Source organism: Canis aureus, chromosome 34 (assembly GCF_053574225.1).
Source record: "Canis aureus isolate CA01 chromosome 34, VMU_Caureus_v.1.0, whole genome shotgun sequence".
In the NCBI taxonomy this organism is placed as follows: Eukaryota; Metazoa; Chordata; class Mammalia; order Carnivora; family Canidae; genus Canis; species Canis aureus.
Genome location: NC_135644.1, coordinates 8,886,270 through 8,913,458, shown reverse-complemented (window position 1 = coordinate 8,913,458; position 27,189 = coordinate 8,886,270). Strand labels below are relative to the sequence as shown.

Genomic DNA, 27,189 nt, shown 5'->3' with positions numbered 1-27,189 from the left:
CCTGGGTGGCTCAGGGGTTGAGCATCTACCTTTGGCCCAGGGCGTGATCCTGGAGTCCCCAGATGAAGTCCCATGTCGGGCTCCCTGAATGGAGCCTGCTTCTCCCTCTGTGTCTCTGCCTCTCTCTCTCTCTCTCTCTGTGTCTCATGAATAAATAAATAAAATCTTTTTTTAAAAGAGAAAAAGAAAATTATAAACTATCTTGACTTTACTGTTCTGATCAAGTCACACTTACCTGCCACCCTACCTTTTAAATTAACTCTGCATGTTCCAGAGCCTTTGCTCTTGAAGTGACCTAGTATGTTTCCCTGTTATTTGCCATTTGTTTATAATTGCTGCACCAAAGTATGATCAGAGTTGCTGAGGTTTTCAGGGATTTTGTTAATGTGTTCGTGAGTCTTGAGAGTACAGGTAAGAAACAAACCTGCTGGTGGGTTCTGGGTCCAGTACTCCTGGAAGGCAACCATGGGAATTAAAAAGCTGCTTATTCACATGCCTTTTACCACTTCACAGTCAAGATTGCTGAACTACTGTTGGCTGTAAATTGACTACTTGATGGAAAAAAAAATTCCTGATGGTATTTCTTACAATGCAGGGTTTCCAGCCATAGGCCAGTTCAATGTGGGGCCCTAACTATTGGCTCCTAGTAACTTTCATATTTCTGTGCAGGAATCAAGACTGGATGACCGCTGCCTCTCCTTCCCCAGGCATGTCGTGTGGCCTCTTCCCAGCCACTGTTTCTAAAATTTTCCACTTTCAATGTCACACATACCCTGCCCTGCAGTGGGGCGGGGGAGGGGGAGTAAAAAAAATAAATAAAATTTTCCACTTTCATTCATTAGTGGCACTTAAGTGGAGATTTATCATTAATGCAACTCTGCCATCTTTCAGTGAGAGTAAGACAATTATTACTATAAAGAAAGTAGTAGAATTATTGCTTATATAGTCGTGGCCCTCTGGCTTCAGTGATTTTGGTATTTTATGCTATTCCAATAATGATGATCATGATGATGATATTTCTTGAAGGGAGTTATGAAGAAGACAGCAGGCAAGTCCACGTGCCTCTGCTGCCATGCCATTCAGAAGAGTGCAGGGTGGGCAGCCCAGGTGGCTCAGCAGTTTAGCGCTGCCTTTGGCCCAGGTTGTGACCCTGGGGTCCCAGAATCGAGTCCCACGTCGGGCTCCTGCATGGAGCCTGCTTCTCCCTCTGCCTATGTCTTTGCCTCTCTCTCTCTCTCTGTGTGTCTCTCATGAATAAATAAATAAAATCTTTAAAAAAAAGGGGTGCAGGGTCTGCACTCAATCTGTTAGCTTCCTCAGGAAGTCCTAAAGCTCTGGTCACGAGGTGCTGCTGCCTACCGTTACTAGGTTGACCAGATAACATCGTGGTCATGTCGGGCGTGAATTCTTCGCTTCCAGATGTCATGCCCAGCGGGGTGCTTGGACACATCTTTCTATAAAAATACACAGGATTCCTAAAGATTTATTCTTACAGCGTTTACCACTGAGATGTCAGCTACTGTTTATCAGATCCCCAGGTGTGCATGAATTGGGTGCCAGCTCCAGGATGTGCAGGGTCTTCCAAGGGACACGTTACCTTCCCCATTTTACAGCTAGAGGACCCCGAGGTGGGAGAGGGTCATGGTTTGCCCAAGTCACGTGGTAAAGAGCAGCATGAGGGTTGGCATGCTCATCTGCGTGACTGCAAAATTCCTGTTCTTTTCTCGGGTCGGACACTGCATCCCCGAAGGAAAAGCTAGCTGGCTTGCTCTTAGTTCTTGACTCGGAAATGAACCTTAAGGTTGCACCATATTTAGGAGTGCTAGAATCTTTTTTTGTTTTACTCATTCCTGCCTCTCTGCTTCCACAGAAGTTTGGTCGAGGGTGGCTTCTGATGTGGTCAGTTAGTCTCGAGGGAATACGCTGCTTGAAATTGCTGTCGTTTTGCCATTTCACATTGGCCTTGCTTTCAGTAGAAGGCTTAGAAGCCTGAGTGCAGAGCAAGATCTCCATTCACGTTCCAAATCCAACACTTACCGACCCCCTGTCATTCATTTAACCCCTCTGTGCCTCTCTCAGTCCCATCAGCGGTAAAATAAATGTCATAGTCATGACTCAGGCTCTTTCTGTGAAAATGGAATGAAATAATCCATGTAAAGCTTAGAGACAGGGATGCAGAGAACCCCAGACACTACCCGCCGCCGCCACCACCGTTACCATCAGCATTATCACATGAAAGTGACAAGCTTCACTGAAAATAGTGTTGCTGAGTTAAAATTAGATGCCACTGGGATGCCTGGGTGGCTCAACGGTTTAGCGTTTGCCTTTGGCCCAGGGGGTGATCCTGGAGTCCCGGGAGCCTGCTTCTCCCTCTGCATGTGTCTCCGCCTCTCTCTCTGTGTCTCTCATGAATAAATAATTTTAAAAAAATTAGATGTGACTAGGGTCACCTGGGTGGCTCAGTCCATTAAGCATCTGTCCTGGGCTCAGGTCATGATCCCAGGGCCCTGGGCTGGAGCCCCATGTCAGGCTGTCTTAGCGGGGAGTCTGCTTCTCCCTCCTTCTGCCAGCCACTCTGCCTACTTGTGCAAGTTCTCTCTCTCTCTCTCTCTGTCAAATAAATAAGATCTTTAAAATAAATTAATTAATTAAAATTAGATGCAACTAGCAGAGACACAAGCCTGACAGCCAAAAGCCTGAAGAAGGAAATAACTTAGAAGTTATAAAGCTATTTTAGGTATTTTTCTTTGAAAATGTGTGACATAACTCATGAATGTCAAAATGGCTTCAATATGATCAGACGGGCAATTTTAGGGGAAGTAACGTTCAGAGAGCAGTGGGCCAGTTTGCCTTATTACTGCCCTCAATTTGTATGAAAAAGGGGGCCTTTGCAGACATTTGTAGCCATAGCCTGAAACAGTGACAGCAGTTCCTGTATGTCTTGCAAAGGAGAAGAGGGCAAAGAAAGAGCTAACAAACCAGGAGCCCCTTTCAGCGGATCTTGGGCACTCTCATTTTGAGAATCCTATCCCCCTCCGTGGGAGTTGACACTAAATGAACTCTTACCAAATTAAAGAGCTGTAGTGACATGTGTGTCCTAGACTCCTGGCTTTAAGCTAAATATATGTATCAGTTCTCTCTGGGGGATGGGGGGGTGGATGACAGGCAGCAGAGTAGTACTCCCACCTTCTCTGTGTGGTCTAAGTTCCTTAAAAAAAGGGACTTGGAGTTTTTGGGTGTTGAGTTTGGCAAGTTCTTTCTATATCTTGGATACTAGCCCCCTTTATATCAGAATATGTCATATCAGAATATGTCACTTGCAAATATCTTCTCCCATTCCGTAGGTTGCCTTTTGGTTCTGTTGAGTGTTTCCTCCACTGTGCAGAAGTGCAAATCCAATTTAAATTTAAAACACAATAACAAGAAACGGACCTGTAATGAAGCTAGGTGACGAAGCTAGGTTTGTCACCGTGACAAATGTACCACTCTAGTGGGGCATACTGATCATGGGGGAGACGCATATGAGGGGGCCAGTGGCCTATGGGAAATCTCTGAACTTTCAGTTTTGCTGTAAACTTAAAACTACTCTTTAAAAAAAAAAAAAAAAAAAGTCTTAGAAAAAAAAACCTCACTGACCTGAAAAGTCGTAATTTTAGGATTTGAAAGGAAACTTGATTCTAAAAGAATAATTAATAGGTTTATGTAATCCTTTATTTAACCTGCTTATATAATACGTATAACACATTGAAAGTATTTGGCATATGTTTTCACATCGTCATGAAAGAATATGAAAATAGCCAGCTAGGGAAGAAAAGTACACAAAAGTAAATAGCACAGGTTATGATCTTCAAGGAAGCCTTATGAAATGGGCTCATTCTTGTTACTGACGATGTTGCCACGTTAGTTTAACCAGCCATTAGCTTTAAATCTACTGAACAAGAGCCCTGTGGTTAATTCACTGGATGTGTCACTTTGAAAAGTTAAGTTGTTTAAATGCTTTCACAAGCTCCGACCTCTTGGAGCTGTGAGGTTTTTTTTTAAATCCCAATATGAAGCTAGAAGGCCATTTTATGCCTAATCATGTGTCAATGATTGCTGAGGGACTATTCTCTACAGATTCATCAAGAGAGCTCTGGAAACCTCCAGAAATTTTTGACTGGCTGCAGTGTGTGGGGTCTTATGCTAAGGGTGGGTTGGCGGTAGAGGAGGTGGGATACCAAGGTGAAGATGAGCTGATCCCTACCTTCAAGGAGCACCCAGTCTACCTAGAGTCCAAGACTGAGTAGGGTGAAGGCTGAAGACTGTCTTCTTTTTATCTGCCAATATTGAAAATGGAGCATTTAAGTATTTAGATATTTCATTACAAATAATGAATGGGTGCTTCAGTCAGTTAAGCGTCCAGGTCTTGATGTTGGATCAGGTCATGGTGTCAGGGTTGTGAGGTCGAGCCCTGCATTGGGCTCTGAGCTGGGTGTGGAACCTGCTTAAGATTCTCTCTCTGCTCCTGTCCTTTCTTAAAAAAACAAAACAAAACAATCAAAACAAATAATGAATGGTTATGCGTGTGATTATATAACTTCAGGGATTTGCTTTTAGCTTTAAACACCATGAGTGTGAAGGTAGTTCTTAAGGTAGGGGTTTAATTTTTTATTATTGGATAATAAATAGACAGTGATAGGTTCTAATAATATACAAATATAAGACTGCAAGTTTGCATAAGAGCTTTTGGCTTCTTCATTACCATTACAGAGGTGAAATGAAATAGCTTATTTTTTGAAGCTAGTTACATTTATAAGGAGTATCACCCAGTGGTTTTATAAATTACTTTTTTTATTTTTATTTTTATTATTTTTTATTGAAGTTTGATTTGCCAACATATAGCATAACACCCAGTGCTCATCCCATCAAGTGCCCTCCTCAGTGCCCATCACCCAGTTACCCCAACCCCCTACCTACCTCCCCTTCTGCAACCGTTTGTTCGCTTCCCAGAGTTAGGAGTCTCTCCTGGTTTGTCTCCCTCTCTAATTTATGCTTCTTTAATTTTTAAGTAAAATATATACATACATTTGTGATAATAAAATATTCATTATTTACAATTTCTTCATAAGGTTTTTATGATTATTTGTGACTTAGCAAATCAACATTTGGGTCTTGTATTTTTCACTCAGCTTGAATGTACTATACTGAACCACGTTTGAAATAAATGAACCTCTTTTCTTCTATACTATAAACTGTTTAGTAAAACCAGGTGGAAAATAAAGTAACATTGGGTTTTTTGTCACAGATACTGCAGTAGGTATTTTGTAGATTCTTTCCAGTTTCGTTGCTAACCCTTTAGAGTCACAAAATCTTAGCAACATTTTCATTATTCCCAGGTATCTTTAGAGACAAAACTCATTTTTATCACACCTTCAATATCCTAAATTGATTTTCTAGGTCTCTGGCTTGGTTTGGAAATTAGAGAATTTAGTTTCCTTCCTCTGGCTAAATTCCTGAATTAATCCTTTATTTCCTGCCTACATAGTTACTACGGTCAACTTTCTTCCCAAGTTTTGCTTTTCTTACCACATTTGTTTGTTAGGGGCGGGGCCAGGGAGGTGATGTATATGTGTTCTATTGCCCAGCAACCTGTAAGTATGAGGGTAGAGGAGGGCTCGAGCCAAACATATCTCACTGGACAATTTAGAGTAAGTAAAAGCAATAGCCACACAGAACAGGGTTAAGGCCTCGGTTTTCAAAAATTTGTTCAACCTTATTTGATCCTTGGTTCAAGAGCTACCTTTTCAGAATCATTGCTCCAGAAGCTAGCCGGGTGGAATGATGAGTTGAAAGTTTGACCTTTTCTTTCTTTCTTTCTTTCATATATTTCTATGTTCTTTCTTTCATATATTTCTATGTTGTATTTGAATCTTTCGTAATGAGCATATATTAGTTTTGTCTTATTAAGACATAAGAAAGAAAATGAAATTTGGGAGGGAGGAGACGATTACCTCCCAAAAGAAGGTAATAACGTTTTTGTTTCAACAGCAACAAAATTCTCATTTTTGTTTCTAATTACATGATCTCAGAATAGATCTTAATTTTAAATTTAGCTGCTGTGTTTTGAATAAGATCCTATCCAAAATACCAACATGAACAAATAATGCAAGTCCCGGGTTCTTTGCTCCCTTTTTGTTAAAGATCTGAGCACACCAGTTTTAACCTCCAGTTCTGAGCACACCAGTTTTAACCACCAGTTTTAACCTCATGAGATGCCTTTGCTTTTTTTTTTTTTTTTTTTAAGGTAAAATGAAAACAGTGGGTAGAGTCTGACATATTTATTTGATAAAATATCATAGTTATAAGTGGTACAATATAATTCAGATTCCACTGACATTTATTTAGTATCATTATCATATATCTCATTTGATGTTTACATTGAACTTGTAAGGTAGCTCCTACTATTGTCTTCTCTTCCTGGAGACGAGGAAATAGATGCAGAGAGAAATTAAATAATAGCCTCAAACAAGTACTTAGTATGTGTGGGAACCCAAGTTCAATTCTCGTTTCATCTGAATGTAGGCCAGTGGTTTTTCTCATTTTGCTCATTTGTCATCCTTTTCTCACTCAGCAAAACTGATGATTCCTGCCCATCAATAGCAGTGTTCCTCTCTGGGGTGAGAAGGTGGGAGATTTTCCCTGGGGGCCCATCAGAATCTATGTGTGGGATGATACGTGTACTTTGAAAAAGATGCCAGAGATAATTCTACTTCCCTACCACCTGCCCTGATTGACATTCTCTGCATTATCCCACACTGTAATGATGGTTTGATTTTAGTCTATTGACTTTAGAATAGAACTTCTTTCAGCTTTTTTATTTAATAACTCTGCAGAAAGGCTTTTTTCCCCCACAAATTTACCAGGGAATTAGTTTCATGGAATATTTCTGGGTTAGCATATTTCCCTTTCCCCAGAAATAAATCTTGAATTATATGGGGCAAGAAACTCTTTTTTTTTTTTTCATTTTTTAAAAAATTTAAATTCAATTAACATATAGGGTATTATTAGTTTCAAAAGTAGAGTTCAGTGATTCATCAGTTGCTTATAACACCCAGTGCTCATTCTATCATGTGCCCTCCTTAATGCCCATCACACAGTGACTATATCCTCCAACCCACCTCCCCTTTAGCAACCCTTAGTTTGTTTCCTATGGTTAAGGGTTCCTATGGTTTGCTTCCTCTCTGATTTGGTCTTGTTTTTTTCTTTTTTTTCCTCCCTTCCCTTATGCTCCTCTGTTTTGTTTCTCAAATTCCACATCTGAGTGAAATCATATAATAATTATCTTTCTCTGATTGACTTACTTCGCTTACATAATATCCTCTGGTTCCATCCACATTGTTGCAAATGTAAGACTTCCTTTTTGATGGCTGAGTAATATTCCACTGTATATATGTGTGTGTGTGTGTGTGTGTGTGTCACACACACACACACACATCTTCTTTGTCCATTCACTCTCAGTGAACATATGGGCTCTTTCCATAGTTTGGGATTGTGGACATTGCTGCTGTAAACACTGGGGTGCAGGTGCCCCTTCAGACCACTATATTTGTATCCTTGGGGTAAATATCTAGTAGTGCAATTGCTGGGTCATAAAGTAGCTCTATTTTCAACTTTTTGAGGAACCTCCACACTGTTTTCCAGAGTGGCAGTACCAACTTGCATTCCCATCAACAGTATAAAAGGGTTCCCCTTTCTCCAAAGATGCCTTTGCTTTTGGCTGTTGCACAAAAGGCACTGGCACACATAGGAATACTCAGCTACATTTATCATTTTTCTCTGCTAATTCAGGTAAATCTGGTAATTAGAAGAGCAGTCCCAGTTAATGCTTAGATTGTCCTTGAACATTATAGCCATCAGATTAGGGATTCTTACTAATCCCTGCCCAACTTTATGTTTGGCCCCAAAATATCTGTTATTTCTTCCCTTTCCTCACAAACTGGAGAAATGGGAGCAATTCGTAAACTTTTCACCATAATTATTCTCTTCCACATAAATAACTTTAAAAATGCATTTGGATAGGATTGTAAAGATCTGTGGTTGGACCTTTTATTTTCAAGATAAAAGAAATAACCAGAAGCTTAAAACTTATCAAGAAATTAGAATAATTTGGCTCATATCAGTGTGTAATTTTCTTCTTGAAAAAGCAAATATTAAAAAAAGAAATAAAAGAAAATTAAAAAAAAGAAAAAGCAAATATTAATCTAATACTTTTCCAGTGAGATGCCAAAAATAGAGGCCCCAGTAAGTACATGTAATACTGACTTTGTCTATTGAACCAATGAAATGTTCCTAACTAGAGTAAAAATGTTATATTTCATTTTCAGCTTATACCAAAATGTTAACTCCATTGAGTTATTCCTTTGATGTCTTTCAAGTTTATTCCCCCATAGAAATACTTGACTTTTTTCCAAATATACAAATAATAGGTTTTTATTGCACTAAAAAATAAGAAAGATATTAAGAAAAATTTTAAAAAACCAATAATGCTATCTCTTTTGTATAGCTGCCATTAATATGATGGAATATATTTTGATGATTTGTATAGCATCATCATATTTTGCATACTCTTTGTAGCCTGATTTTTTTCAGTTGTCAGAACATCATTTGGGTATTTTTCCCATATCAATAAATAGGGATCCTTATTGTCATTTCAAATCACTGCATGCAGTCCCCTTATAAGTCATATGTATTATATATTTTTTTACTATAATAAAATAATGCTTTAGTAAACTATCTGTCCTTACATCTTTATGTGCCAATCTGACTTCCTTAGGGTAAAGATTTAGCTGTGGGATTGCTGGATCAATGAGGCATGTTCTTTTTGTAATGATTTCATAATAAAATGGCTCCTCTTTAGAAAGATTATACGATTTATACTCCCCTATCCCCAGCTGTGATCCATTCTTGAATCTGATGGTTATTTTGCTTTTATTATTTTGAATACTTCTGAGGTTGAGGTTGAACATATTTTCAAGCATTCTGCATGAGTTGCCTGTTCATGTACTTTGCCCATTTTTCTGTTGGAATGTTATCTTACTGACCTGTGAGTGCTTTTTATAGTCTGCAAGACAGCTACTCTTTATCGTACTTGAGGTGTTGTTTTCTTCTCTGTGCATTTAAAAATTATTACAAGATATTACAATTATAAATTATTTCCTAAGGATTTTAAGAAACTCCAGAGGCTTAAGCGGTATTGATGCTCTGGGCTTTTTTTTTTTTTTTTTTAAGATTTTATTTATTTAATCATGAGAGAGAGAGAGAGAGAGAGAGACACAGAGACACAGGCAGAGGGAGAAACAGGCTCCATGCAGGGATCCTGACATGGGACTCGATCCCGGGTGCCCAGGATCACCCGGCTGAAGGCGGAGCTAAACCACTGAGCCACTGGGGCTGCCCATCTGGGCTTTTTTTGATACAGACCTCCCTTCTTGTCTGCTGCCCTTGGAGAGGTAAGCAAATATTTTTATATAAGGCTGATTGTCTCAGTGGTAGATGTACATTCTCATAAAGTTATAAATATGTGGAGACTGCTCTGTGGGTTTCTAAATCCGTGTGATCTCTGACCTTTTCTTGGAACCTGAAACCAGCACTGTAGCAGCAGCTGAGCAGCATGTGTGTAAGACGGAAACACCAAATCCTGGGCTGACAGTTTTCTGACTGTTAACCGCTGCCTTGGGTCTCCTGGAACCTGCCATTGTCAACATGGTTTACTGTTCTTACTGTGATCCGTGTGATCTCTCGTCCCCCATCCTCCCGCCATGTCCATCCACATGAAAAATGGGTTATCTAATCCTGGGCTGTATTTCCACTTCTTTTCAGAGTATCCACGTACTGGAGAGGACTGCTTCCTCCAGCACCGAGCCCTCTGTCAGTCGGCAGTTGCTAGAACCAGAGCCGGTCCCCCTCTCCAAGGTCAGTGACAAAACGTGGTGCTTTCCCAGATGGCCTCTTGCCTGCTCTGGGGCCAGCAGAACTGTCAACGGTTCCCACACCTGACTCCTCTCGGGTAGCTGGGATTCCTCTTGTAGGGCTGTCTGCCACATTGTTCTGCCTCTGGTGTGTAGGTTTTCTCTGCCCTGTATAAGGAAGGATCAAATGAAAGTATATTTTGCTGGGAGTTCCAGGGCTACAAAGATCCAAAATACTCTTTATTTGCAAGGAAGAGAAACTATTGTCATTCTGTTGGAGACATGAGCAAATATTTCTACGTCAAGCTAATAGAAAAAAAAATCACTAGATCCAGCAAAAAAAAAAATCATAATGCTAACAATAGGAACAGCTACCATGATTGCCTGTGCACTGCGTTCCAGGCACTGTGCCAGGTCCTTAAATACGTTAGCGCATTGGACATAACCTTTGCAAACAGCTCCCTGCAGTGTAGGTGTCTATTGCATTTATAAATATGGAAACTGAGAATTAATAATTTGCTCAAAGTCTGAAAAAGTCGCTACGTAGCAGGGCAGGGGTTCAGACTTAAACTGCTTCAGGTGCACCCCACCTACCAGTCACATAGCACCTGCCTGGCGGGGGCGGGGTGGGGGGAGCTGTCGGACATTCAGAGTTCCAGTCCTCTCCTTCCACCTGGCCTTCCTTGCCATGAGCTCTGAGGAGGACACTGCAGACTGTTGATTAGAACCTTTTCTGTTTAATGGAAGCCAGCATTCCCTGCCTTCAGCCTTCTCTTTCTTGGACTGGGGAAACATCTAAATTCATTTATGTCTAAAATGCAAAAATCATAAAAGTTGAAGAGACACCATCTTACTCATCCCTACCCCTTGGTCATCTCCCTGCAGCTTTTTTCAGTGGGCTGCCTCTCCTATGGAGAAACTCAAAAAATAGAGTGCATGGGGATTTGGAATTCAAATATAGACATAGCACTTTATTTCCCCCCAAAGACTTTGAAATATGTATAACTGATCCTTCCCTTTGCTACTCCTGTATTAAACAGAATCCTAGGGACACACTTTATGATATGGAATATATATGCTTGTATTCTTTATATTTGGAAGGTACTACAAGCTATAAAGTTTGTGTTGTTGCGCAAGAAGAGTAGACTGCAAAACTAAGGAAAGGGAATTATCAGACTCAAAAAATAGAAAGAGGAAATGCTCTGCATTCTATTTGAATGGCAAACAGAGAATGCCTACTTGGAAAATGCAACTGGCAATCTCTTTGAAAACATCCGTTCTCTCTTACAGGCAACTACTGGAGAGAGAGAATAAATACATCCTGGGGCAGTGGGAAAGGCAGCTGACATTTCTTGAGCATCTGCTTTGTCCCAGGCATGGGATGAGCACATATATTCTCTACATAATCAGCTACTCGATGAAGCAACTACTGATGTTCTTGTTTTAACCGAGCCTGGGAGCAGAAGTAAGGTAGTTGTCCAGAGTCAGGGACCAGGAGGTGTGTGTGAGAGACCAGGACGGTGAGAGAGACACAGTGAAAGGAGGCCTCCGAGACTGACCCCCAGAAACGGAGAGGAGACTTGCTGGTATTAGAAGCACACATCAGGAGAACATCCTGGTAGACGAACAGGGGAGGCCCCAGAGGGCTGGCGCCCCTGCAGAGGGCACGGAAGCTCCACGCCTGGTGCAGTGCCCATAGCTCGGTCTCTGCCTCTCTCCCACCTGGCTGTTCCCAAGTTATAGCCTTATATGGTAAACTGGCCATCTAATAAGGAAAATAATAGTAGTAGTAGTAGTAGTAGTAGTAGTAGTAGTAGTAATAATAATAATAATAATAATAATAATAATAATAATAGAGGAGGAGATTCCTGCCCAGGCACAAAGGCCCCGGCCTCCTCACCCTCAGCAAACAGCAGGTGTCAGTAGAAGGCGGGAGCTCCCACAGTGCTCGCCGCGGCCGGATCCGGGCATCTGGGGGGGCGCCTACACCATCCCCTTCCCATGACTCCTCCTTGCTGTTGCCCACTTGCATCTCGCTATAGCACTACTATTCTTGTCATTGTGGTTTGTGTATTAATAGAGACCACATCTCTCAGGGTCTGGTGAAATCAGGGCACCCCATGCATTCCAGAAGCCACAGCATCTCACCGTCTCTCAGTTCCTTGGAGAGAAGATGGACCTCGTGGGCACCGGTTGGCAGTGGCGGAACCCAGAAGTACCCACTGTCCCGGCTCAGGATTTACTGAAACTCTCTGTTTGGGGTTTTCACCTCCTACAGCCTATTCACCTACTACCCCAGCCCCCGCCCCCAGCATTCATGCATCGCCAGTGTAGCCTTGAGAAAGGAAATGTCTCCAACGAACAGACTGGAGCTGTTATCACATTACTCTCTGGTTTCACTTGTTATTACTATTAGATTAAAAGTGTATTTAAAATTTCTATAATACTGAAAGTGTGTAAATCTGACTCAAGGCAAGTCCCGATAGGATATTAGGGCTTTTGACTCTGTTTCCATTATAAGTAATCCTGTGAAAATTGGAGACTTTAAAAAGAGAAAATTGGTATCAGTTGAAATTACAAAAATATTCTTCAGTTTTCAGAAAGCGGTATTAACTCTGTTAAGCAGACCCAGTCTAACCAAAGAGGTGGGTTGTATTAAGTACTGAGACGGGCTCTTTTCATTTCTCACACAACTTGTTTGCCCTGTATTTACTTTGTTGCCTCTGTGTCAGTTTGACAGCTTATTTAACTGTAAGAAATGTATTAAGATTCTTTTAAATTTCTTTTGGGTGGGGCAGCCCGGGTGGCTCAGCGGTTTAGCGCCGCCTTCAGCCCAGGGTGTGATCCTGGGGCCCCGGGATCGAGTCCCACGTCAGGCTCCCTGCATGAGGCCTGCTTCTCCCTCTGCCTGTGTCTCTGCCTCTCTCTCTCTCTCTCTCTCTCCTCTGTGTCTCTCATGAATAAATAAAATCTTTAAAAAAAATTTCTTTGGGGTTTACTAACATTGGATCAGAACAAATGGAGTTATTTATGTGTAAGAAATACCTTTTAATTTTGTGCCTTTTCTATCTTGCCCCCTTTTTCTCCCCCTTCTCTAGAGTTAAACAAGAAAAAAAACTACCATGTTAGAAATCAGTAGCCATAGCACCACAGGAATAAGCTGGTATTCTAGTCTGAGAGTAATTAGGAAAAAATCCAAAAAGCACTGTTCTTATTATTTAATGTTTCCATTTTTATGAGTTATCCAGAGTCATCTTCATGATACATATATATGTACACCACTCGCATATATATATATACATACCACATCGTAGATGTGCACACACATATTGTATACACACACACACCATATATACACACACATCACATAGATACACACACAATAAATCAAAGATGAACACTAGCTTTCAAATAAGATCTAGCTGAAAATGAAAATGTTATTCTAGAGATGTTATCCATGGATAGGGCTACTAAAAATAGAAATGTCATTAAATACAGCTGCTATCTAAGAACAGAGCAAGCTCTAATGAGTATATTTACACATATATGGAGAGTTCTTTAGGTATTTGATCGTATCAAATTTTTAAAAAGAATTCAGTATAGAAATCCATTTTTAGTTGACCATAAAGTTGAGGGTCCATTTCTGGGTTCTCTATTCTGTTCCATTGATCTATGTGTCTGTTTTTGTGCCAGTTCCACACTGTCTTGATGACCACAGCTTTGTAGTACAACCTGAAATCTGGCATTGTGATGCCACCAGATATGGTTTCTTTTTTAAAATTCCCCTGGCTATTCGGGGTCTTTTCTGATTCCACACAAATCTTAAAATAATTTGTTCTAACTCTCTGAAGAAAGTCCGTGGTATTTTGATAGGGATTGCGTTAAACGTGTATATTGCCCTGGGTAACATTGACATTTTCACAATATTAATTCTGCCAATCCATGAGCATGGAATATTTTTCCATCTCTTTGTGTCTTCCTCAATTTCTTTCAGAAGTGTTCTATAGTTTTTAGGGTATAGATCCTTTAACCTCTTTGGTTAGGTTTATTCCTAGGTATCTTACGCTTTTGGGTGCAATTGTAAATGGGATTGACTCCTTAATTTCTCTTTCTTCAGTCTCATTGTTAGTGTATAGAAATGCCACTGACTTCTGGGCATTGATTTTGTATCCTGCCACGCTACCGAATTGCTGTATGAGTTCTAGCAATCTTGGGGTGGAGGCTTTTGGGTTTTCTATGTAGAGTATCATGTCATCGGCGAAGAGGGAGAGTTTGACTTCTTCTTTGCCAATTTGAATGCCTTTAATGTCTTTTTGTTGTCTGATTGCTGAGGCTAGGACTTCCAGTACTATGTTGAATAGCAGTGGTGAGAGTGGACATCCCTGTCTTGTTCCTGATCTTAGGGGAAAGGCTCCCAGTGCTTCCCCATTGAGAATGATATTTGCTGTGGGCTTTTCGTAGATGGCTTTTAAGATGTTGAGGAATGTTCCCTCTATCCCTACACTCTGAAGAGTTTTGATCAGGAATGGATGCTGTATTTTGTCAAATGCTTTCTCTGCATCTAATGAGAGGATCATATGGTTCTTGGTTTTTCTCTTGCTGATATGATGACGGGCACTGAGGGGGGCACTTGACAGGATGAGCACTGGGTGTTATTCTGTATGTTGGTAAATTGAACACCAATAAAAAATAAATTTATTATTAAAAAAAGAAATCCATTTTTATGAAAAATTTACCTACTTTTCAGGTGATAGTAGAACCTAGTGTTTTCTTTGATTATCCTAACATAATTCAGAAGCAATGCTTACTTGTTGAATTGCAGTTCACCATTTTTTTTAAAAAAAGATTTTATTTATTTATTCATGAGAGACAGAGAGAGAGAGAAAGAGGCAGAGACACAGGCAGAGGGAGAAGTAGGCTCCATGCAGGGAGCCTGACGTGGGACTCGATCCCGGGTCTCCAGGATCACGCCTGGGCTGAAGGCGGCGCTCAACCATTGAGCCACCCATGCTGCCCTGGGCTGCCCTTTTTGAAAAAAGATTTATTTACTGATTGATGAGAGAGGAGAGAGGCAGAGACACAGGCAGAGGGAGAAGCAGACCCCCTGCAGGAGCCCGATGCAGGACTCGATCCCACGACCCCAGGATCATGACCTAAGCTAAAAGCAGACACTCAACCACTGAGCCACCCAGGTGTCCCCACAGTTCAGTATTTTAAAATGGGAATACTAGAGCACACCACTTTGTGCTCCTGACAAGAATGCCATTTGCTTTGCATTGTCCAAAAAAACATGATATACAGCCTGAAATTGTCTTATCAGAAACATTTTTTTTAAATTACTGTATCTAGGGGCACCTGAGTGGCTCAGTCAGGTAAGCATCTAACTCTTGATTTTGGCTCAGGTCACAACCTCAGGGTTGTAAGATTGAGCCCCATGTTGGGCTCTGTGTGGGGCATGGAGCCTGCTTGCAATTCTTTCTCTCCCTTTCCCTTTGCCTCTCCCCCTGCTCTTCATGTCTCTCTCTCTCTTCTCTCTCTGTCTCTCTTTCTCTCGTGCGTGCTTACGTATGCTCTTCTAAAAAAAATTAGTGTATCTAATTAACAGTTTTGACCAGCTCAGTCAATACAGTTTCTGACAGTATTATCTTCAAATATAAAATCACTTCTTGGGCTGTTTGTAAGGGGAACATTTAGAGATATTGCAAAGGGTCCTTAATGTCGTTAAGTGAATACCAGTAGGTACGTTTCTGCAAATAGTTCATTCACTGGGGACCCCTCAGGGATGACCAAGTTGATAAAGAAATGACACTGTTCTCAGATCAGTTTTCCTTGTCCGATGGGGGGAACATTTAGAGTTGGATTTGGGAGGACAGGGGCACGATGTTGGCTTAGAGGGCTTTCCATAAGCCACGAGTATCTCCTAGGCTTAGTATTCTTGAATGAAGCGGTGTTCGGTTGCATCTCCCAGAAATATAATTTACAGTGAAAAAACACACCCCCATTTATATATACTTGGACTTAACCATAGATGTGACTTGGTCATAGGGCAAGCAACTTGTGGGATGGAAGGAGGGAAAGAGGAGAGGGGGGACGGAGGGTAAATATGTTTGCCTCTCCCTGCCCGTCCCCAGGGCCAGCCAGCATCAGCAACTGATTTTAGCATCTGTGCCTCTTGAGCCATTCCTGTTGAAGCCTGTGTTCCGCGATTGAAGGATGATTCCTGATAGAATGTACCTCCTTGGAAGGCACTTTCCCAAGCCCATTTGGGATGGGCCATTCTGCAGAGAGGCCTGCCTTCCTCTGGGGAGCTGCATCCGGTTTTCTGAAGCCAATGCACCTTCCCTGCACCGTGGGCAGGGTTGTGGGGGTTGTGCACGGGATGTGACCTTGTTGCTTCTGGCTCTGCTACTTAATTGCATCCCATGCCCGAGATCTAGAATATGAGTGTTGGCTAGGTCAGCGGTTACTTTAGAGCGGCGTAGGCCCTCTGGAGTCACTGGGTCCAGGGATTTGAAAACCCCGGATGTTGCCAAGGGGCCAGGTGTCTGACCTGGAAGCAGGCCCAAGGGAGACTGTGACAAACCAAAGCCTTCCGGGCCCCCTCCCCTCAGGGCAGGCCCAGTGCTGCCAAATCTTACAGACTTTAACAAAACACTCGACATTTAGATTTTTCTACATCTGAAATCTTGTGACTTTTAAATGTTGACAACTCATTAAAAACTTTAGACACCATTAGAACATGGAAAGAGGAAACCACGATTTGGTTTGATTTAAACAGAGGAGGGTGATAGTATGGCCTCTAGAATCCCAGATTTCTGGCCTTGAAGTCAGAGCCAAAATCCCAGATTTCTGGCTCTTTTTCTGTGGGCTCCCAAGGGCATGTGTTTCTCGGGATGGGTGTCTTCTTCAAAAAGCACGGGCTTCTGGGTATCGTGTGGCAAGCAGGGCATTTCCCGCGCTCCCAGACGCATGCAGCCCGCAGCTCTGCCTTCAGGTTAGCAGGTGATGAGCCGCTCAGAAGGCCGGGGCTCCGCACGCTAATTGAACATTTGTCATCGAAATAGCCTTGCTTTAAAATGTTAAAGTGCCTTTGTGCCCAGAGATGCACCATCTGAAAAAATGCATTTTAAACCTTCTGAGTACATGGGATCAAAACTCCATTCTGCCCCAAAGTCCCACCTCCGAGGGACCTGTAGCCTCCAAGTCTACCTGGAAACCCATTTTAACGTCACGTGTAAGCACGCCGCTGTGTCTGATGTTAGAATTTGCCCCAGAATGTGGTTCATGCTTCTGGTGTGTCCCGTGTTGCTTCAAAAGCAGCTTCTACTTAAGAGGCCGCTTTGTTTGACTAGGTCCTCAAACACTGAAAAACATGTGATTTGTTTTTCTTCTTTTCTCTCAGGAAGCTGACAGCTGGGAAATTATAGAAGGACTGAAAATAGGCCAAACCAATGTCCAGAGACCAGACAAACATGAAGGCTTCATGCTGAAGAAAAGAAAATGGCCTTTAAAAGGCTGGCACAAGGTACCATTTTCATTGTATTCATCTTCAGATCATCTTCGTCATAGTGAGGACCTTGTTTGGTGTCATTAGGTGGGAATCGTGGTTGCATGTGTAAAACTAATTTTCAAAGCCTTTTTATTTTTTTAAACCATGTGGGCTTCAACCTGTTATACCTGTTTAAGTCTGAGATCTGTAATGTCTGTATGCAGGGAAAACATATTACGTGATATTTAAAATTCAGCTTATACATGTTGCTTACTCTGCTTTTTTCATTTAAAATCATGTGAATGTTAAAAAATAATGATACGAATATGTGCTTATTAAATATTCTCTGAAATAAGATGTTTTTGAATGCATTGCATATGTTCCATATGCAAAAATGCATTTTGAGTGCATTGCATATATTCCATTTCTATCATATATCCCACCATTATTGAACCAATTCCCTGTTGCTGGACATGTAGGATATATCTGATTTTTTTACTATTATGAGGTTGTGATGAACATCCTCATACACCAATTTCTATTTAAGTCCTTGGGATAAAGTCTTGGTTGGAGTTATTGTTACCAGTGCAGACTTACTGATGCAAAATCACTGATCTCGGAAGTCTGTTTACTGTGTTTAAAGTGTGGGTTTATTTTTCTTCCCCCTGACCCACTTCCTTTCTCCATCTTGGAGTTTTAATTATGGAAAAAATATTTTGTACTACTCTGTTGCAATTACCTGAGTAACAAGAACACTGTTATGCTAACGAGGAGAAGATTGTTCTCCATTTTTAATATAAGCCCTTTGATAGACCACCAGTATCATCTGTGAAATCGCTGGAAGAACGGGTCACCTCCTTGACATATTTGCCGATGGATTTCATGTCAGAGCAGATGGATCTGTTGGCCCAAATGGCTGGCTAGGTGGTGGATGTCCAGTGGCCCAAAGCAGGGACATACGGATTATTATAGCATCCTTAGGAAATATGTTTTTTTTGCAATTGAAGGCAAAGACTTAAAATTAACAGACAGGAAATGTTGCCCACTCCCCAGTCTTTGAGGGTGAAATAGAAACAGGCCCAAGAGGCTTCTGACTAATGTTGCTTCTCACTTAGAAGCATCCTCAGTCGCTCCTGAACCCATAATCTTATACCAATACCAAGAATTTCCCTCCACCCTGTTCTTCCTTGGATTTTGGCCAATTGGCCACAGTCCTTCCTGGAATCACCTTTTGCTTTTCATTCTGGGCTCACCACTTTGCAATTCCTCGAATCAGTGGCCTTGCTAATCTCTTCCCCCAGGATCACACAATAGATTATCCCTGCTAATGTTCTTTGATAGGTAGAAATGGAAAGAAGTCAAAGAAACCCATATTAAATGAATCGCATTCTCAGGTCCACAACTCAGCAAAACTGGCTGTGGCTCAGCAGCCACTCTTTCTGGGCCATGCCTTTCAGCATTTTCCTACGTAAATTAGTGGGAGGTTCCCACTTGTATTGCCTTTTCTCCCAGTCTCTAACACCATCAGATGTTTATTCAAGCATCAGCATATTTGATTCCCCGAGTCATGGGGGATCGAGTAATCAAGTGTTTTTCAGCTATCTTCCCGTGCTTACTTACCCCTAGAACTTATATCAAAGGACTTTTCATGGCCTTTGTGAGTTCTGCACAGAGTATACCCAGGCCGGACCGCCTGCCACCTCAGCAGCTAAGTGTTCCATAAAACCTTCCCAGCAGAGTAATTTCCAGCAACAGAAAGATTCTTTGCATCTGTAGAGACTACAGGAGGGCACTGGATCCCGTTGTTTGACTAGGTCCTGAGAGCTGTTTGTTCTCTGGTGAATCGCCCATGGAAAGGAAATCAGCAGAGGGTTCCTGGAAAGGAAATCAGCAGAGGGTTCCTGAGTGTTTTGGAGCAATGATGGCTAGATTCATTTGGACTGGACCCAGAGTATCTCGGAGGAGACAAAAATTATCAAAAATCTCTGATTTTCTTTGTTTTGTTTTTCCTTTAATGTAATTCAGAAATTTTCGATCTCCTTTACTAATAGTGAAATGAAAGCTAAGTGGAGATGCAAGTATATTGCTAAAGCCCCTTCTTAAACTTTCCAGGTAATTAATTACTCATAGATCCAGTTCACTGTTGTCTGTAACAGACTTAAGCATTCTCAGGAATTTTCCATGGTATTCAGGGAAATGCAGTTTCCTGGATTTTATATCCAGAGTGAAAAATTCGCTGTTAGAGAAGCTCCTCACAGAATCACTGAGCTATTCTCATTGTTCACTTTGAAGAATACCCCAGGGTGGTTCATTCAGAAGGTCCTGACTGTGGGCCCTGAGGTCCCACCTCTCCAGCCCCACTCCCTCCAAGGAAGACCCTGGTGAAAGATTGCATTCCCACTGGATTGTGTGTAAAAGAACCCGAGGTGGCTGATAGAATGGAATTCAAGCTCAGATTTCCTTACCATTTAACATGACTGACGATGGCCAAGTGCACCGAATTCAGATATATTAAAATGATCAAACACGTTGATGACTAAATGCCAAGCAACGTTAGACGCACACTTGTGAATGTGTTATATAATTCAAAATGCACGCGGTAACTGGGGGTTGTTTGGTTCTTGCAGCGTTTTTTTGTCCTGGATAATGGAATGTTAAAGTATTCAAAGGCACCACTTGATGTAAGTAGCACACAGGACATGTTTCAGAGATTGTTGTAAAGTGAGTAAACACCACGGTTGTGCAAGCCTCGTGACATAGTTACCAGCTTTGTGCATTTGTGTGCCTGTAAGATGTACCAAACTTCCATGTTCCATGGAAGGTGTCTTTTATGCTTATGCTCACGCTAGCATAAAAATCTCAAACTGGAGCATGAAGATTTAATTTAACGATTGTGATGTCTGTTGTTAAAAACAGAAGGTTAAACCTAAAAGTCATACGCTTGTAAAATGACCCCTTCTGTCTTGGAGAGAAAACCCAAATAGACTTTCTTTCTGCCATCTCTCAGTAACCTGTGCTTTATGTGCTTTTTTTGAGATTGAAAGCAACCCTTGTTCTTATCTATATCCTTTTAAAAATCTGTCTTATGAACTTCATTTCTGTTTCGTGCATCCTTTTACCTTGGGAATCTCAACTCACTAACATCGTTGCAAATTACTTTTCTTTAAGAAGTAGTTGTTTGCATGTAATACTGGAAGATGCCACCCTTCTTGTCATTGCGATGTAGGGAAATTACTCAGGTTTCCGTTTAGTCCCCATGTCTTTCAATGAATCAGCTGTGTGTCCTTGATCAGACAAGGGCAACCAGAGGAAGCACGGGCTGCTCTGTGTTTGCAGTCCCAGCTGCCCAGTTCGGCCTTAGCAGCTGTCTTCTAGTTGATTACTTGGGGGATGTTCTGGGTTGTGGGTCAGAGATGGACCATAGTTATTTTAGGAACCACTAAACATCTTTTTTGGGGATATAAGCTGTGCAATCTAGAATTATGAAGAGTAGCATTATAAATTATGCCAGAAACAGGACTAAGAAATGAATAGTCTTGGGGCAGCTGACTGGCCCGGTTAGAACAGCACATGATTCTTGCTCTCAGGGTCGTGAGTTCAAGCCCCACATTGGGTGTAGAGATTACTAAAAACAGAGAGAGAGAGAGAGAGAGAGAGAGAGAGAGAAATGAATAGTCTTATTTATTGAAATTGGTGTGAAGTCACAGCAACTTCATCTGTCCTCAGATTGAGGACCTTGACCATTTTCTCTTTGTAAAGAAGGTGTGCTGTTCCATTTTCTATAGATAAATTAAAGATTACATTACACTCACTTCAGTACAGAAGCACATCAAATCATTATATCCTTCTAGCCTATTTACTAGTCTTCTGACTTCAGATTCAAAAGGGGAAGGTCCATGGAAGCATCGATGTCGGACTCTCGGTCATGTCAATTAAAAAGAAAGCTCGGAGAATAGACCTTGACACAGAGGAGCACATCTATCATTTGAAGGTAAAGTCACTTTTCACTAGTTTCTCTGCCATTATCAGGGGAATTCACTTGTCTGGGTCAGTGGTAAAGCAGAGATTGGTTTCACCATTACAGTCTCCTCCTGTTCATCGTTTTCAGGTGAAATCCCAGGACTGGTTCGATGCATGGGTCTCCAAACTGCGCCATCATCGGTTGTATCGGCAGAATGAAATCGTCAGATCGCCGAGAGATGCAAGTTTTCACATATTTCCTTCGACCTCCACAGCTGAATCCTCACCAGCTGCTAATGTTTCTGTTGTGGATGGGAAGGTATGACTTCATCATATGAAAACCAGCCCAGAAATTTGCTTGGAAAGTTACGTAGGCACACAACTGACAAACCAGAAAGCGGAGGTTTGTTTTATAAACTAACCCTCAAGATGACAGTGACGTTGGGCATCAGAGTTAATCACAAGTATGGATTTGGTAGGAATGTGGATCACCAAGAGAATTAACAGTTGCTTTTGCTTTTTATGAATGGACCACATCCTAATTTTTATATGACTGTGTAGGGTTATTAGAAAGTTTGGTGAACATTGGGCTAATCAGCACCTAGAAATTGGTATTTTCCTGGGTGGTAATAAGACCACAAGGGTTTGAGGTTTCCTTGCCTCGAGCTGTACATATGTATATACATATACACGACCCAGAGAGAGACCGCTGACTATCTCTATGAAGTAAAGGTAAATTGGCTGGAGAATGTGACCATAATATACATAGTAGGTCGTGTGAATGACTGGGCGCTGTGTTAAGCATTTGACATGTAGTCACCTCTAATCTTTAATATAGCCAAAACTCAGAGACAGTAAAAGATGTTTTCAGAAGTGACATGGCCATGAAACAGCCGAGCCAGAATCTGAATCCTCCTCCTTCCATTTCCAAAATCCGTGCCCTTCCCGGTAGACCAGGTACCAGTTTAAGGGAGGCTGACATTCTTCGGGCTGTATTAAGACAGTCATTTTTTTCTGTTGTTGAAAAGCTAGAGGTGTTTGTTGCCTCCTAAAAACCAAGGTGAAGACAACAGGCAGGGAGACGATGGTCTCCCTGCCTTTGATTCAATAATTAAGTTTTCCGAACCATAGCCACATTGCAGTGCCCAGGGGTGTTGCGGCTCCCACTTGGCACCTGATATCGAGAACACAGACATCTGTGACTAACCGGTTGCCATAAGGAGTTGGGTTTAAGAACCTTTCAGTGAAGATTCCGCTTTTCTCTGTTTTCTTATTTGGGGATCTATGTAGTATATATATCCAAGTTTCCTTAGCACGGTATGGAAAAACCTCATGGAATCTGCAAGGTTAAATGAAATACCACTGGGTTCACTATTTACTATTTCAGTGGAAGTTCGTAAAGTAATTTTTGTTAAATCCCATCCATTGTATTTCACAAGACTCTCTCAATCCTTATTTCATTCTGGTTGTAGCCTTGCCGAGGATTGTTCAACCAACACCTTCCTCCTAGGAACAGGGTGTTGGGTTAACCCTAAATCCTGACCAGTTCTGAAGTGAAAAAGAAGGGACCAGGAGGACAGAGGGTAGGAAGTAAGGCACTTAGTGAGTGGCCCAGTGCAAGATGACTAAAATCGTCCTCAGGCTTCTCCGGGCCCCCGGTGTTCTCATCACAGAATAGAACAAATCCCGAGGTTAATCCAAACCAAACAAGAAATATATCCCAGATGGATATTTATGAAATATGTTTAATCCTTTGGTACTTCAGCTTCTGCCTGCATCTTTGGCATAGACCATTGATAAAAGATAGATTCTTTTCATCCCTTGTGTTACTTACTAAATCACTTGGGCGATACCCGAGAATGGAGAACTGAAACCAGTTCCTCCCCACTGTTTGCCTTGGCATAAGAAACCCCATCAACTCTGGTTTTCATAGATCTGTTGCCGTAGTTACGAATGACACACCTCGAAGATCGAACTCGGTGAAAGATTTCCATCACATGTAGCAAAATGCAATAAAGAGGGAAGAGCTTTTCATCCCTTGGCTTGCATTCTAAGTATCAAATTACGAGACTCCTGAACGCTAGCTGGTTTGTGGCCCTGCATGGGTAATAATAAATAAGTCTGGGTTTGCTAAAAAATATGTATCATTTGCTTCGTGATGATTTAGAAGAGACATGGTCAATTGTAGTTGAATATGAAAGTCAAATATGGACTTCTAAAGTTGTTTCAGCTTTTTCAGAAGTAAGTTTTGTGCTCTTTCAGCTAAGTGTTCACTGAACTCACTGCATTATCTCCTTGCTTCCTGCAACTTTATTTCACATAAAACCCCTTTCCTGGAAAGTCTACCAGCTGTCGATGATAATACTGTGCCGCGACTGCCTTTTTCTGTATTGCGATTTTGAGTGGGCATTCAAAGCATTGCAAGGCTGCTTGATGGTGGGCAAAGTATTTAAGAATCCCATGTGGCTGGTGAGGCCTTGAGCTGATCGTAAGGGAACAGAGACACTTTGGTAAGGAAAGGCCTTCAGGCAGGAGGTGAAAGTGTTGCAGTCAGGAAGGACCCCGTGTCAAATACCTCTTGCTGGGCAATTTAAACCTCTCGAGCTGGCAGGCCCTTCAGAGGATGTGCTGTAACAGAAACTGAAGTGTCGTCCCCTTCCTTGTGTGGCGCAGATAGGCGCTCGAGAGTGCTGTCATTTATGAACTTGGGCTTCGCTGAGCGCGGATGCGTTCAGCCCAGAGGCTCCCTGCGTATTTCGAGTGTGCCCTCTTCTTCCTCTCTTATTTGATGCCACTTTGAGGATACCCTCCAAAAGACTGGAAAAATCCCTTAAATATACTGCCCCCTGCTTACCCATCCCCTGCCTTTTGTTCATCGTAGGTGCCACCAAACAGCTTTCCATGGCAGTCCCCGCTGCCGTGCAGCAACAGCCTCCCCGCGACCTGCACCACCGGCCAGAGCAAAGTGGCAGCCTGGTTACAGGACTCGGAAGAAATGGACAGGTGTGCAGAAGGTTAGTCCTGGGCCCCGCAGGTGGGCTCGCAGGGGAAGCCTGGAGAACAGAAACGGGAGGGGTGAATTGTGGCTGCTGCACCCTGGCCGCCCCGGCCTCCCTCCCCGACTGCCTCCACCTGTCCTTGTTCTTCTTTCTCTCCGCCGGGCCCTCTCCCTTCCCAGCCCTCCAGGGTCCTCCCCATGCGTTCCCCTCACCCCTCACAACTGCTGGATCTGCTTCCCCCTGCCCCACACCCCCTTCCTCCCTCCCGCCCGCCTCACCACCTGTTCCCTTCTTTCTTCACGAGCCTCCCATTCCCCAGACCCCTCCGGCAACCTCACGGACATGAGGGGGGCCCCCAGAGTGCTCTCTGCTGCGGGAGTCCCTCCTCCAGCTACCTTCTCTTGCCCTTGAACGAGCATATGTCCCCTGACAGCCCACGATAGGCAACACTGTTATGTGGCACCTGCTGTCCACACTTCCCTGTTTCTCTGTGTCCACGATGAAATATTCTCACCTTACACACCACGCCCTCACTCTGCCATCTCTGAGCCTCTCACTCTCCAAAAAACTTTGCTACTCGCTCATAATTGGCCTGAGCATTTTGGTCCAAACTGCCACCAACTGTGTCCATTCTATGAGATGGTTGTCAGTCGACATTCAAAACCAAGAAAACAAGGATAGCACAGCAAGTACTTAACAGTGCTAATAAACGGATTGAATTTTTTAAATGATTTGGTGAAGATACTGGGCCTAACCTATTTTTATTAAGTTCTTTTATGAAATGATGGTGCAAATATTTTCTTACGTCCTTGCTTGGAATAATTGAAATTGGGCAATTTATGCTGATCCCAAGCAAAACAAAACAAATATAGATATAGATATTTTTTATAACATAATTTATATCAGTTTCAGGTGTAAGATTCTTTTTTCTTAAAAAAAATTTAAAAAAAAGAAAGATTTTATTTGTTTATTCATGAGAGACAGAGAGAGGCAGAGACACAGGCAGAAGGAGAAGCAGGCTCCATTCAGAGAGCCCGATGCAGGACTCGATCCCAAGACCTGGGGATCATGACCTGAGCTGAAGATGCTCAACCGCTGAGCCACCCAGGGATCTCTCAGATGTAAGGTTCTATTTTTCAACCTTGGAATTGGACACATGGGAATATGATGTAATAGATTGTTCAGGTTAAAAATATATATATATATTGTTTTGATTTATGTGTGCGTGAACTCAAAGTTGACAGCATTTTGCTCGGCCCTTGCCACATCCCAAACTCCATCTTTATGTGGAGAGATGATCGTAGGCAGGATGTGATATTCATAAAGCTGCTGCTCCGTTAAAAGGGTTTGACTTGAACATATTCACAAAACATGCAGACGTTCAAGTATCTGAACCTCATGCCAGGGAAGGAAGGGGGGAAGCTCGCTTTCCTAAAATGCTACCGTCTCCCCTCAGCAGCGGTTCTAGACAGTTCAGCCTTTCGTCTGACTCCTGCAGCCTCAGACACACTTGTGGCCTTTAGCCTGGCTGCCTGCTGTGCCGGGCAGATTTGAGACCCTCCACTGGGACCAAATCCATTCTTCTGACCAAGATGAAGAGACATTGGCTTTGACACCAGGAAAGGCCCCAGCTGGTGGGGGAGCGAGGGAGGCTTTGTCTCCCTGTGTGCTTCAGAATGCTCTGTGGCTCGTTCCTTCTTCCCCCCATCCTGACCACCCATGCCCTGCACCCTGCCTTCCCGTCTCCATCAGCATTTAGTGCAACAATTACCCCTTCTTTGGGGAACAGCCTCCTCTTTCACTCACTCTGTTCTCTGCCCTGAGACCCCAGCTCCTTCCTGTCATTTGATGTTTGTCCTCTTTGCCCTCCAGAAAAGGCATTCTTGGGAGCAAGAGGCCACCTGCTTTCCACTCGGTTCTCAGTCCTCATCCTCTCAGCTGCCCTGTGGGACCTTCTCTAACGAGACGTCTCCCTTAGGCCCCATCAGGGTTTCCTTTTTGTCTCCAACTGCTCCCCCTCTGTTGCACTGGATTCTCATCTGGTCTCCTTGGTTGTCAGGAGGATCCAGGTGGGGTCTTCTCCCTTCAACCTCCGTCATAGTGACTGTAGTTTATTGGAGGCCCATTACAGGCCAGACATGGAACGAGCACTTTCCGCATGCGGTTTTATGTAAATCTTCACAGGAGTACGAAGCAGGAATTATGAACCCTCTTTTTATAGAGAGGGAAACCGATACTTAGGTCAAATAACTAGCTCGTGTGACACTGCATATCCTAGGCAGGGCTAGAGGGCCAACCCAGGCCCACTGGATTCTAGGGACTGTGCTCTGCGCTCTGAAGATGAGAGGCAGGCTCGTCGTTTCAACTCGGGAGGTCTCTGTTGTGATGATGCAGTGGTGCCGGCGAGGATGGGGAGGGCAGTAGCAGCTAATAGGCATCAGGGGATAGGAACTTGTCTAGGTGCCTTGTATGCAGCAACTCCATCAGTCCTCTCAAAGCCATTTCACAGATGAGAACACTTGGATGCAGGGACATCAGCTCACTCTGACCCAAGTTCACACAGCTTAGCAGCAGGGAACTGGGATCCAAGCGTGGGCAGGCTGACTCCGGAGCATATGCACCATATTCCTCTCGAAAAGGCTGAAAACTCTAAATCTCAGCTCTGCATCCAGCCTGGGCTGCATGCCCAGCGCCTCTCTGGCTGTTGGGCCTGTGTGTCAGTGCTCTCCGGCGCGCCCCCGCCTCGGCCTGTCTGAAACCAGCCTCCGTCTCCTCCCCGAAGGGCCTCCAGCTG

General features: G+C 42.7%; 1 protein-coding gene across 16 annotated transcripts in view; it reads left to right on the top strand.

The window, feature by feature from the left end:
• OSBPL6 (oxysterol binding protein like 6) overlaps nucleotides 1–27,189 on the top strand; it is a 213,185-nt gene that overhangs the window by 134,138 nt on the left and 51,858 nt on the right. For 15 of the 16 annotated variants that reach the window (XR_013371940.1, XM_077883584.1, XM_077883585.1 and 12 more), the window contains 6 exons: nucleotides 9,859–9,951; nucleotides 17,350–17,472; nucleotides 20,064–20,117; nucleotides 21,314–21,427; nucleotides 21,545–21,715; nucleotides 24,278–24,410. Coding sequence is in view for 15 of the 16 variants with exons in the window: in XM_077883584.1 (XP_077739710.1) it covers nucleotides 9,859–9,951; nucleotides 17,350–17,472; nucleotides 20,064–20,117; nucleotides 21,314–21,427; nucleotides 21,545–21,715; nucleotides 24,278–24,410 (688 nt within the window). In the remaining variant the exon portion in view is untranslated. The remainder of the gene's footprint in view (nucleotides 1–9,858; nucleotides 9,952–17,349; nucleotides 17,473–20,063; nucleotides 20,118–21,313; nucleotides 21,428–21,544; nucleotides 21,716–24,277; nucleotides 24,411–27,189) is intronic. The other variant, XM_077883589.1, reaches the window with a different exon arrangement.